This window comes from Phyllostomus discolor, chromosome 4 (genome assembly GCF_004126475.2).
Source record: "Phyllostomus discolor isolate MPI-MPIP mPhyDis1 chromosome 4, mPhyDis1.pri.v3, whole genome shotgun sequence".
NCBI classification, from domain to species: Eukaryota; Metazoa; Chordata; class Mammalia; order Chiroptera; family Phyllostomidae; genus Phyllostomus; species Phyllostomus discolor.
The window spans coordinates 168,065,343-168,077,887 of NC_040906.2; the positions used below are offsets into that span (position 1 = coordinate 168,065,343).

Consider the following 12,545-nt stretch of genomic DNA (forward strand, 5'->3'; position numbering starts at 1 on the left):
CTCTCCCCATTACCTAGTTGCAAAGCCCCTTCTACAGGTTACAGCAGCACTTCACTTCTTGGTACCAAAATTTGCATTGGTCAGCTTAGGTTGCTGTAACAAAATCCCATAGTCTGGGTGGCATAAACAATAGCAAATTTATCTTCTCGTAGTTCTGGAGGCTGGGAAGTCCAAGATCAAAGTCTGGCAGGCTTTGGTTTCTGGTGACCGCTGCTTTCCTGGCTTGCAAATGCCTGGCCACCTTCTTGTTTGTGTCTGCACATGGTGGAGAGAGTGAGGGGGAGATAAGAGAAAGACACGGAGGGAGAGGAAAGGGGAGGAGGGGGAGAGAAATGGGGCAAGAAGGAGGAAGCAGGGAGGGGAGAGCTCTCTCGTGTCTCTTCTAACAAGGACACTCATCTTGCTGGACCAAGGCCCTAGACTGACTTGCAACTTCATTTAACCTTCATTATGTCCTAGAGGCCCATCTCCAAATGCAGCCACACTGGGGATAAGGGCTTCAACATATGAATTACAGCGGGGGGGGGGGGGGGGGGCATATCTTTGTGTAAAAAAAATTAGCAGCAATTTCTGAAAAAAAAAATTTAAAAAGCAGAAGGAATGTGCTAAATACATTTTAATGCTTCAAGTCAATATTTTCATTCCTTTTCTCTATATTATATTCTCATTTAGATCAAATGAACAAATTTTCCCTTAAGGTTTGTGTGTTGCTTGTTCAAGCTGGCTTTCTATAGCCCGCTAGATAAAATGATGCTTTGCAAGGCTTTAAAATGCCTACCTCCAGGCATCCAGAAGAAAGATAGCTTCTAAAGATTGGCAAGTATGGCTAACTTGGCTTAATTTGTTTAAATGCAATTTAGATTGTTTCTTGGGAGTGATATTTTATTATGACTTTGCAGCCAAAAATATAAGAAATGAACCTATTTTAAGAAGTGATGCCTATTTCTAGCATTTTCATTATTCATGGAAATTACATTCATTCATCCCTGTCCAAATACAAATACGGCATTTTAAGCGATCCAGGAATTCTACGCCAGTGTACAAAAGTAAAGCTAATGACTCGCCATATTAATTATCTGCTCTGTGTTGGGTATCATGCCAGCTGCTGGCAGTGCAGGAGCAATAAATCCCAGGCGCTGTCCACAAAGAACTTACACTCAGCTAGGGAGACAGACTCGTACTTCCTTCCAGGCTCTTCTCCCTGGAGGAAGAGGTAAGGGGTTTGTCCAATCCTCCACTTTCTTTTACCCAGGTGGCTGGTTACGAAGGCAGCTGTGGTAAAAAAAACAGTTCTCCGAGAGAAGCTGTGTCCTACAGACAGCGCGGCACTGAAAACGCAATCTGCCAGGCAGTGAGGCAGCTGGGTGTGTGCAGTATCTCTTTTAAACAGAAATGGAAATCTTGTGTGCGTCACTTAAACCTTCTTCAGCTCATTCCATGATGCCTTTGACCCTTGGAATAACCTTGGGAGATTCATCAAACGAATGCTAAGGGGAAGCCAGGTACGGCAGAGCGTTCTTGCAAGAGAAGAGACTCCCAGCGCCACTCTACCCACAAAATGCTGCCTATTTGTTTTTTCTACACCACCATTCTAATTGTCATCTTCAGAAATAGGATGTTTCCCCTAGAGATGTTTTAAAAACTGTAATTTTGCTTCTGAGGCATTTGCGAGCCTTGCCTCTGTGGTTTTGTGACATCATAAATGTCCCGAATAAAATAACATATGGCAGCTCGCAGGGAGACTTTGCATCTCTGCAGGACCAGTGTAAACAGAAAGGCTTCTAGGCGCACAGATCAAATTCAATACTGAAACTTGTGGCAAGAGTCTTTCATACTTAAAAAATCCACACAGAAACAAAGTCAATTAAATTTTATTACAACCAAGAATATAAAATAAATGCAATGTAATTTATTTTAGTTTTAACAGTCATTTCAAGAAGGATGCCAGGGCAACTCAAAAGCGGGAAACGCTCAGCTCCAAAGCGGCAGCCGGTCCCGCACCCCACGGAGCAGGCCTCGCGGGGGCGCAGCGGGCTCTGAGCGCGCACCGCGCAGCGGAGTGTGGAAAGCATACAGTCGTCTCTATAATCATATAAAGAGGGATGCGTGCAGGAAATGACTGAAAAAAGAGACGAGGACGGGCACACTGCACAAATAAGGGACTGTGGGAAATACAAACTAGGCAGTTTAAGAAAGGATGTACTACATAACATATATAAAAAGTACTTTCAATTGCTGTTAAAAAAGGACATCCTCAGTCCAGATTTTGTGTAATACTTTTAGTGTCTACACAGACAAATCTTTAAAAAAATTAAATAGCATTAATTTACTAAATATTTAGGAGATAACAGTGCATTAGGGTTTTTTTTTTTTCATATAATACATACATATCACTCCTTTGCAGTGATAGTATAGAAGAGTAAGTATGGCCTTAGGTACAACACATTTTTTAAAAATCCTAAAAACAATGAACTTTGCTTTATGATATTTGTGACTATTCTTTAAGATTATGGGGACCTAAATTACTATGTTTTATATAAAATGGTACTTACACTTAAATCCTTCAAGCCTCCTGTACTCTGCCATTTCACTGCCTTCCTCCACTCCCTACAAAGGTGTCACCACAGACAAGAGTTTGGTTTGCAGTTTTCGTAGATTTCTTCCTTCACGTTACAGTTTCTGCTACATAAATGTACTCAAAGCAGATTTCGTTGCAAGTCTTATTGTCCAATCACTTTTTCTTTCTTGAGCAGGAAAACAGCATGATTTTAGAGGCATACACCTAACAGTTGCTTCACCAGGCATGAGGCAGTGAACACATATGTAAATGTCGTCCCTTTCCATTCGTAAATGTACATTATGTTTATAAGAGCAATAGAGTAGTGCAGAAGGCCAAAAATCTAAGTACTACAGTTTTAAAACCACAGAGATATAAAAATATACGTGTCCTTGATTTCTGTATGTTGCTGCATGATCTGCTTCACCACAAGGGTTGTTTCTGCCTCACAGTATCAGCCCAAGGCCACCTTACCCTCGAGGCTCAGCTGTCCTGAAACTCCCAAACCCCTTTTTCCGAACACACACCGCACCAGAAGGCTACCTCAAAACAGACTGGTAATGTGGAGAGCAGAAAGCCTTCATGTCGACTCCTTCCTGCGGGAACCTCCCCTGGTCTGGGTGCTGCCACCCACTGCGTTCTCAGGGAACACGACAGCCACACATTTTCAAAGAGGAATGTGGTCATTTGAGGGCTACAAAAGTAAATTTTAATCTCAAAATGCTTCCCAGTTCTCCTTTGAGGTCCCCCAGTTTTAGGGCCCATAAATGTCTTAGGGGCTCTGTCTCCCTTCACAGGGAAAAGGAAATTAAAAACCACAATTATTTCAAAGGGTAATGGGCACCCATGGGCGTGCACCACTCAGAGGCAGGAACGTAGGAGGACAGGGCCAGTGCAGTGACCAGAAACCCCGGCTGTGTGTAACGGGGATACCTGGCTATGTTCTAGGGAACACCTTACTGGGAATGACTGGTGAACTTCCCTACAGTGTCTCCATCAGTTCCGCCAGTGAGATTCACTGTTCACCAGGAATGCAGGGCAGTCCTGTGATTGTGGAAGCGCATACCACAAGAAGAGTCTATCAAAGTTGCTTACAGAGCATGAAGGGGCACGGCATCTTGGCTCATGCACATAGTTGGGTACGTCTTTTATTCAGCGTAATCTCCCCTAAGGACAGGACAGAGCTTCTGTTCATTTAATTTCCTGCAACCACTTAGTAGAGTGTGTTCTGCCTACCAAGGGCCACCCGACTGTTGAAAGGCTGCTGTGGATACTTCAAATGTACATTAATGCCTGTTGTGATACTGAATTGCTGGCTCTCTCGAAGGTAGCTAGGCACAGAAACCTCTCCATAGCAGTTTACTGTAGAGCAGAATTTGGAATAGTAACTCTATCCAAGTGGGGCCTTCATATGAAAAAATGGTTTCACTTATAAGCCAATTATCCCAGGAGAGCTTCCTTTCACGGAATTGATCATACGCTCCTTAAGCGCCAGGACGCATGCCTCGCCCCTGTAGCTTCTGCCCAGCACAGCGCTGGGTGGACAGCGAGGGTGCAGCAAGCATCTGACGGTCAATTGCTCTGGACAGTGAGGGTTCAGGGTGCGGGGTGCAGGGCAGAACTACGTATGTGTAGCTACATTATGCAGAGGGCTGTTAATTTTTCCAATTTTAAAAAAATGGAAGGGTAAATTACCATGGAGCGTGGCAATTCCTCCCAGTGAAGCATGTCAACTGCTTCAGTGTTGGTGAGTGTCACTAGATAGTCTTTATTATTAGTAAGCATCATTATGCTGGAATCTGTAAGGTCCTTGCTGGCTACAGTATCACATCAATAGTGCAAAATGTATACTGGCTTCTGTCTAAAATCTTACTCAGCTTGCGTATGGACCCAGAGTATCATAACCAGGTAGATAAGTTCATAAAGAATAGTAAAAAACAATGCTCATAACTTGCATATACAACAATCAGCTATTTCTTCTAGCTAAGAAAACGTTTAAAACAAGGCTGGTGCTGCTAGTAGCATTCAGAAGAACACAAATGTCTTGTCCCTTACATCACAGCGGGAGCTCTAAGTCTACACTTCTTTGTGACTCTGGGGAGTGAGGGGTTCTTCACACTGGCTGAGAAAGCACTCAGCCTCCAATTCATAGATCAGGGAAATGCAAATATGCACTTTCTCTAGTACAGTTGTATACTATCCGCCCATAGTTTTTTAGGCACAATTATTAGTTTTCCCCTAGGGGCATAAGAAAGCATTCAGTGCAATGAAAAGTCTTGATAGAACTAAGTTTCAATAACAACAGCAAATTATGCATACATAATACATACTTTAAACATGAATAAAACCTAAAATTTTTAACATGCTTTAAAAATAGTCACTCTGTAGCTAATGCAGATATTAATGGAGAACACTGCTCTTTGTTTTAAAAGCAGATTAATTTGCAGGCTTCTATTGAGTACCCTTGATTATGTAAGAAAGTTACTCAAGATGGCCCACATGTGAAGAAACCAACAGTTCTTTAGAGAAGCCAACTTTATGTACAATACACACTAAAAGCTTTTTCCTTCAAAGGGAAGTAATACGTCCTTTGATCAACATTACTCCTTAAAGAAATCCTAGTGCAGTTAATATTCTCTTCAGCTTTCTGGTGTGGGTCACCAGAGGACTGTATTTCATCAAAGCTCTTGAAACCCTTTTTAACGTAGACTTAGCTACATGAAGGTTAAATTTATAATTCTTAATTACTGACTACTATTCAGAATAAGAGGATTCTGGGAACTAAGTTCCATGTAACTGATTATACAAAAATTACCACAACTTCAGTTCTTCATAGCATACAGCACACTGCAAAGACCTAGGCTGTTTTTGGTTGTAGGTTCCCTCTGTCCCACCACTTGTCTTTTCATTAAACCATCCCTGAAACTAGATAAGTAAAAATGTAATTGTAAAGTACTTTGGGACAGCAACAATTTCTGTTTAAGACTTCCATGAGCAAAACAGTTATATTCTGTGAAAACAACGTAGTGCTTTAAAAGGTGCATTTTTACCTGTGTTGCTAGGTTAGTTTATGAAGTATAAAACTATACACAATTGGAGTCCTGATTCTAAAACATTAAAATCCTATTAAAAGAGCTTTGAAAAGATAAATCATAGTGATTGCTACAGCATGAGAAAGGTGCACCAGGAAATCCTTCCAAAAAATGCTGAAGGGTACGGAAGTTAAGTGCTGGGATTAGATCAGATGCTTTATCGGCGAAGTCACAATGGAACTCATGCAGGGAAGAGGTGTTGGGGGAACTTCACAAAAATCTTCCTTAAGTCAATAAAGAAGAGACATCTGTCAGTCCTGCAAGATGCTCAGTATGGAGTTTTCCTTCCAAGTGGATGAGTTTTACACGGCATCACAGCTGTTGCATTTTTGGTTCTTTTCAATGCAGACATCATATTGCTGGCGTCTGTGCTCTGGGTGGCGGGGTCAGTACCGATGGGCCTGGTGGGATGGGTGGTACTGGGCGCTCTGCTGAGACGAGGAGGAGTAGCCTAGTGTGCCCTGGGACTGAGAGGATCCCTGAACACTGCTTTGGTAATTCAGGCGAGAACTGGAGTGCTAGGAAAAGGAAACAGGAAAAGAAGTTACTGAGGAAAGAAGAGAAGCTCGTAACAACGGGAGGGAGAAATGAGCCATGCTCATCACAGGCTCCTGGTTCGGATCCAGCTAACTTGGTTTGTTAATACATTTTGCTCATTTGAAAATCATAGCCTGCCTCCACTGCGACCACATGTCTGGCTGGAATTCTTTGGGAAATAAGCTGCACTGGCGCATGCTCACAAGGCAGCGGGGAAATGTAGGCTGTCCACCACTCTCCCTACTAATTCTGGTTAGTCACTGTTTGCATGAGAGGGATTTACAAACAAGAATAATCAGTTTGGCACTCTTTAGTCACTGGTATCCATAACCCATACAGACGTCTGCTAATTTTCTCATTACGAATAACAAAGCTGTGATTAAGAAATCCGTTTTAGAAAAAAGAGTTTCCAGAGGTAGAGGCCAGAGTGGAGGCGGCGGCAGGCAGCGCCACGACAAGGCCAGGCGAGGATGGGCAGGGCGCGGCGGCAGCGAGTGGGCGTTACCAACCGCCGGTCTTGTCTTAGAATAAAACCATGTCCATACATGAAAATGTCCTCAAGAGCATTTTCTAGAGGAGGCGGACACCAATGTATTTCAGGTCAATGTGGTTGATTACTTTAAACGAAACATTCATCTTCAGAGCACCCAGGGCAAATATGAGAAAACATGTGAATAAAAACACGGCGCCCGGTTGGACACAAGCACAGTGGTGGGCACCAGTGTCTCCGGCTACTACGCTCAGAAAGAAGGCTGGCTCTTCCCGTAAGGAGCAAAAAGAATATGTGCAATAAAGCTGTCACTTGTAGTTACAACGTAAATGACTTTCAGGCGGCCTTTGGTTTTAAGAAAGGACAAACAAGGTCCCCATCTCATGTGCAAAGGCTGCCCAACTGGCCTCGCCACAGCTGGTCCAGGACAGCCAGGCAGTAAGAGGGGCGGGGCTAAAAATGACCGGCTCTGCTCCATCCTGAGTTACGTAATTCTGACGAGTTGTGTTGGTGTAAGAAGCCTTTCAAAAGGCTTCTAACTACGTTTTATTTTGAAGTTTATCATGAAAAACATGTTCTTCCCACTGAAAAGCCCTATAATTGTTAGGCTGGCGATGACCACTTTTACTTCAGCAGATGAGACACAGCGCTCTGGATTTTCCAAACTAGATAAGGAGCAAATCGGCGTGAAAGGACTCCCTGCCTCCACCTCATGCTAGTCTTCCTGACTAGATAGCTGAGATGTCTGCCCTATTCATACATGTGCTGTCTTATTTTTAAGTAAATACCACAGGATGGACAAAGAAAAACATTTTGAAGAGCTGTCAGATTTGAAAGGAATAAAAACAGTTAAGTAATCTGTCCATACTTGACTAAAATCAGGTTAATACAATACAATCAGAGATACAAAGATAAGCCAGTATATAGTAAAGCTTTATTGCTCATGCAATAGCAATGCATCAATGTTCAGGAAAAATCTGAATTTATAATAAAATTCAGATAGGTTCACGACTTCTACTGCTTTTAGTAGGTCAAACTGAAACCCTGATTAGTTTAATGGTAACCAAATGGCAGTGCTATTATGGACCCGTCTGCTTGCAGGGAGTCTTCCAAGAGAAGTTTCCAGAGAAAGCATGTTAGTCTGTCGAGATGTTCAAAATGTAAAGCCTGTTTAGGCTGCTATTTATTGTGTCTTTCTTGCCCGTGCTTTTCTTGCCTCCAGTTCCCTGTCAGTGAGTTAGCTGATGGCTCCCTTGCCTGTGGCTGGGTTTTCTACTTGCTCCAACTTCAATTGCTCCTCCCCCACCAGTTCCTTGAGCGACCACAACGGTTCTAAACCTTTTCTCTTTTAACCTTCCATTTAAGTTTGTCTTCTCATCTTCTTAGATCTTTTCTTAGCTTGTTGCTACCTTTGAAAATGTCTTTTGTTATTGTTCTTGCACAATTCCCTGTGGTTTTTGCAAGTATTTTTACCTCTCTCCCCAAATACCAACCCTTAGACTTTTTTCTTTAATTTCCTGAATTTGTATTACAATTGTAGTTTTCTTTTCATCAAAATACCCTCAACCAAAAATACTGTCAACTAGTATTTCTAGTCTCAAAATTATTCCCAGTGAGATTTAAGGTTATTTCTGAGACATCTCAGTCCCTTCCCTTCTCTGTTTATGTGGCTATTTACTATTTCCTCCCAGTGACAGCAAATCGTGCTGGTGCACAGCTATTTTGTCCTAAATAAGCTGTTACTCCTCCCCCTTTCCTTTTATTTTTTTTTAATCCTTACCCGAGGACATGTTTACTGATTTTAGAGAGAGGAAGGGTGGGGGGGGCGGGGGAGAAACAATGATTCGAGAGAGAAACATCGATCTACTGCTGCCCATATGCACCTCGACTGGGGACGGAACCGCCAACCTAGGCATGTGCCCTGACCAGGGATGGAGCCCGCAACCTTCTGGTGCGTGGGACGACACTCCAACCAACCGAGCCACCCAGCCAGGCTCCTCTCCCTTTTCAACTGCTTATCTAGGTATCTTTTTCTGACCCAAAGCTGATAGGCAGCTGCAAGTGCAAAATGAGAAATTTTCTTTGAGAGGGAGGTGCCCCCCTCAGGGTGTCAGGATAAACAAGTCCAGAGAGAAACATCTTGCACAATTACGTGAAATATGACAAAAATCTTCATTCATGTAATGCCCTAGAAACAGGACTGTACAGTTTGTACAGTCAAACTTTAGAGGTAAGTACTACTCAATTCTGAAAGGATCGAGTTCGTAAAATGTGTAAACGTGGAACTGCAAAGGTATGAAGCTCAGGGGAATGAGTACCTGATAGTCTGACGGCATGACAGGCCCGCCCGAGTTGGCGCCTGAAGGGCCGAGCCGCGGTTTCTTGTTTGGAGGCACCTGGTTAAGGCCGGAGTCCTGGCTGTGCTGCAGCCCTGCCCCGGCTCCCCCGGCCCCGGCCCCGGCACCCCCAGCAGTACCGTTGGTCTGGGTGCTGTTCTGCTGCTGCGGGGGTGCCTGTGCAGCAGCTGCTGCCTGCTGTGGGGGGGCTGTGGGCTGCTGATGCTGGTTCTGTTGCTGTTGCTGATTCTTGGAAGGAAAAATAAGAACTAAATTCACAGGAAATTTCTTTCATATGATAGGCACATGTGACCGCTGACCCAGCCTGCATGGCAACCTATGTGGGACACCGAAGTGACTGGAATGACTGAAGAAGGAGCAGCCGGGAATGCAGAGCCCTCAAAGGTCAAAGGACTGAGCCCTGAGTGGGACTCATGCTATCAAGTCCACTTCCATTGCACAGTTATCTTCCAAATCAGACACAGACCTTCCACGGGAGACCAGAGGGCACACAGGAAAGTTCTGCACTCACTGAGACCGCTCTGATAGTCTTTTGATAGTGCTTTTGGGGTAGAGGAGTACGGGGAGAGCCTCGCATCTCTAAGCACAATCAAGAACTGAACGATGCTTTGAAAAGCAGCCTGCGTAAAGTGATGGCAATAATGCGGAACAAACGAGGAGTGCAAGAGTAAAAAATCAGGGAATAAAACAGGCAATAAAACAAACCAGGAAGTTCATCTATCTGTAAGCTGATTACACTTCAAATTTCAAAGTACCCCTAACTGAATACATACTTAATGAAATAAAAGGTGGACCATCACATTGTACTTCCCTACGTTCTCTCTTTGCCTCCCTCACCCTCCGGGAGTAAGGCCGTGCCGCTCATACCTTGTCACCCTTCTCTTCAGGCTCATCTTCGTTTAGGAATTCTCGCTTCGGGTATGGAATCTGGCAGCCAGCAAACACACTGCAAATCATTAAAAAGAAAGAATACCTGTCATGACCTAAAATCAACAATATCACTGACCTTGTTAATTTAAAATTCGACTTTTTTTTTCTTAACGTATTTCCTACTCTTCATCTGTGATTGGTGCTTGCTGGATGTCCACAAAAAAAAAACAACTTAATTTAGGCATCAAAGAACAGTTTGTTGTCTGAAGTTTTACACTAGTTGCCATGTTCCATAACAAATCTTAGCTGCTAAGACAGTTCACATATATGACATACAATTTCTCCACACAAACTTCATTAGCACTAAAAATAACTGAATTTGTATTTGCTTCAATAAAGAAAATAACTTTTTTTCTCAAGAAAAGCTGCACTTCTAATAAATCTAAGCACAATTATACATGCGGGTACAAATGGGGCGGCAGGGCGGGGAATAGACGGTCATGTCTGTGCAGTGGATATGCTGAATTTTAAATTCTCAGTCCCCTACTGGTTTGGCTTAAACTGTTCTGACTGACCGTCTATACAAGTGCCATCTGTTCTCAGCTTTATTTTTATCTGTAGAACTGATTAACGGTCATTCTTAAAATTCTTGTTTTCATTCACACCTCTCTATAGCTTTGCCTCTTTCAAAATACAGGCCCTTTCTCATGAGTACTTTTTCTCCAAGGTAGTATTAACTAGTGAAGACAAAATTCTGCAGTAACAAGTGTGCTCTTGCTTTCAGCCACTACCTGACATCCTCGACCTGGAGCAAAGAATGCAGAAAAGGTAGGATACATACTCTAATGTTGGCAGGGGGTCCTCCTGAAAATAGGGATCCTGCAGAGCCTGCTCAGAGGTAATTCTCTTAGTCGGATCCATGGTAAGGAGTTTCTGAAGCTAGAGTAACACATAAGAAAGTGAAGCACGTGAAAAGGTTGTTTAGAAGTCAATGTTTTGACTTCTGCATTAATGTCCAACAGGATTAATATCAACTGCCATTTTGTACAGCTCCCTGCATGATTAACACACTACACCATTTATGTGAAATTGGCAAAAGTCATTAGCATTAAAGTCCTTTTAATGTAGAATTTAATTTTTTTTTCTTGCTGATAAATCATTGGGAAAAAATAAGGCAAGAAGTCAAGAGTAACATCTCAAAAGAAAAATATTTAATTTGCCCCAGCATCCACTGATTTCTCTTCTTTCTAAAGAGAAGGAGTAGCTGGGACGACTGCATGGGAACTGGAACAAGGGCAGGGCTGTGCTAAAGCTCTGACTCCCTGGCCCGAGGGAGATGTACCTACCAAGAGGAACACTTTGCTGTCAGGCTTGACCTTGTGTTTTTCCATGTACTTTATGAGGCTACTGTTGGCGTACCTGCAAGGACATAACAATCATACATCAATGGGGACACTCACACCAGACACTCACACCATTTATTTAACAGAAAGCTCTAAGACTGATTTACCATAAGGTATGTGTTTACACCACTGCTTTTTTTTTTTCTGATTAAAAAGGAATGCATAACCAAATATTGGTATTTGCATGAAGAAATAGGAGTTGTTACACACTGCATGAAGAGTTTACATTGTTACAATCACTTTGGAAAATAATTATGCATTAACCATTAAAATTGAAAATGTGAGTATCTTATGACCCAGCAACTGCTTTCTTTGGTACATACTCTAGTATGAGAGAGATTTTTGCACATGCATAACAAGATACATGGACAAGAAATGTTCTTGGCAGCATTTGGTAATAGAAAAAACTGTAAGCAACCCAAATGTCTACTAAAGAATGGGTAATGAAATTGTCATGTATTCATGTAATATAATGTTAACAATAGTAAAAATGAATGGGGGAAAAACAAATTGCAGAAAGTATGATAGTATTTACATAAAAAGTTGAAAGATATATTAAAACTGAACAATAATTTATTTGTATTAAAACTACAATGAAAAATCAGGAATGGTAAATACAAATTCAGAATAGTGGCTACCCTTTGGGAGAGATGTGGATAGGAAGGAAGGAAACATACAGTACACTTCTGTAATCTTAGTAATGTTCTGTTTCTTTGGTTGAATAGAGGGAGAGTCATTTTACTATTCTAAATAGACTACCTATCATATTTTCATCATATATATTCTTCCCTATATATGAAATATTACACATTAAAATGGTTAAGAAATATACATGGTAGAAAATTTACAGAATATAGAAAAGTATAAAGAAGAATATTAAATCACTTGTAATCAAACCATTGAGTGATAAAGAACAACAGTCAAGATTTTGATAATTTCCCATGGAGATACACACACACACACACACACACACACACAAGACAAGCACTGAAGGGTTTTTGTTTTGTTTTTATAAAATTAGGATCATGTTGTATAAATTGTCTTAATTTTTTTAAAAGATGTATTTCAGTTTATTATTATTATTTTTCTAAGATTTTTATTTATTTATTTATTTATTTCTAGAGAGGGAAGGGAGGCAAATAGAGAAAGAGAGACAAACATCAATGCGCGGTTGCTGGGAGTCATGGCCTGCAACCCAGGCATGTACCCTGACTGGAAATCGAACCTGCAACACTAATG

At 41.9% G+C, this 12,545-nt stretch overlaps 1 protein-coding gene across 5 annotated transcripts in view; it reads right to left on the reverse strand.

The window, feature by feature from the left end:
• Nucleotides 1–1,855: 1,855 nt before the first annotated feature.
• CDK19 (cyclin dependent kinase 19) overlaps nucleotides 1,856–12,545 on the reverse strand; it is a 143,063-nt gene continuing 132,373 nt past the window's right edge. For 4 of the 5 annotated variants that reach the window (XM_028509044.2, XM_028509043.2, XM_028509046.2 and 1 more), the window contains 5 exons: nucleotides 11,250–11,322; nucleotides 10,745–10,842; nucleotides 9,901–9,979; nucleotides 8,995–9,261; nucleotides 1,856–6,167 (listed from right to left, as the gene is read on the reverse strand). In XM_028509044.2, coding sequence (XP_028364845.1) covers nucleotides 6,036–6,167; nucleotides 8,995–9,261; nucleotides 9,901–9,979; nucleotides 10,745–10,842; nucleotides 11,250–11,322 — 649 coding nt within the window. In that variant the 3' untranslated portion in view covers nucleotides 1,856–6,035. The remainder of the gene's footprint in view (nucleotides 6,168–8,994; nucleotides 9,262–9,900; nucleotides 9,980–10,744; nucleotides 10,843–11,249; nucleotides 11,323–12,545) is intronic. The other variant, XM_036024568.1, reaches the window with a different exon arrangement.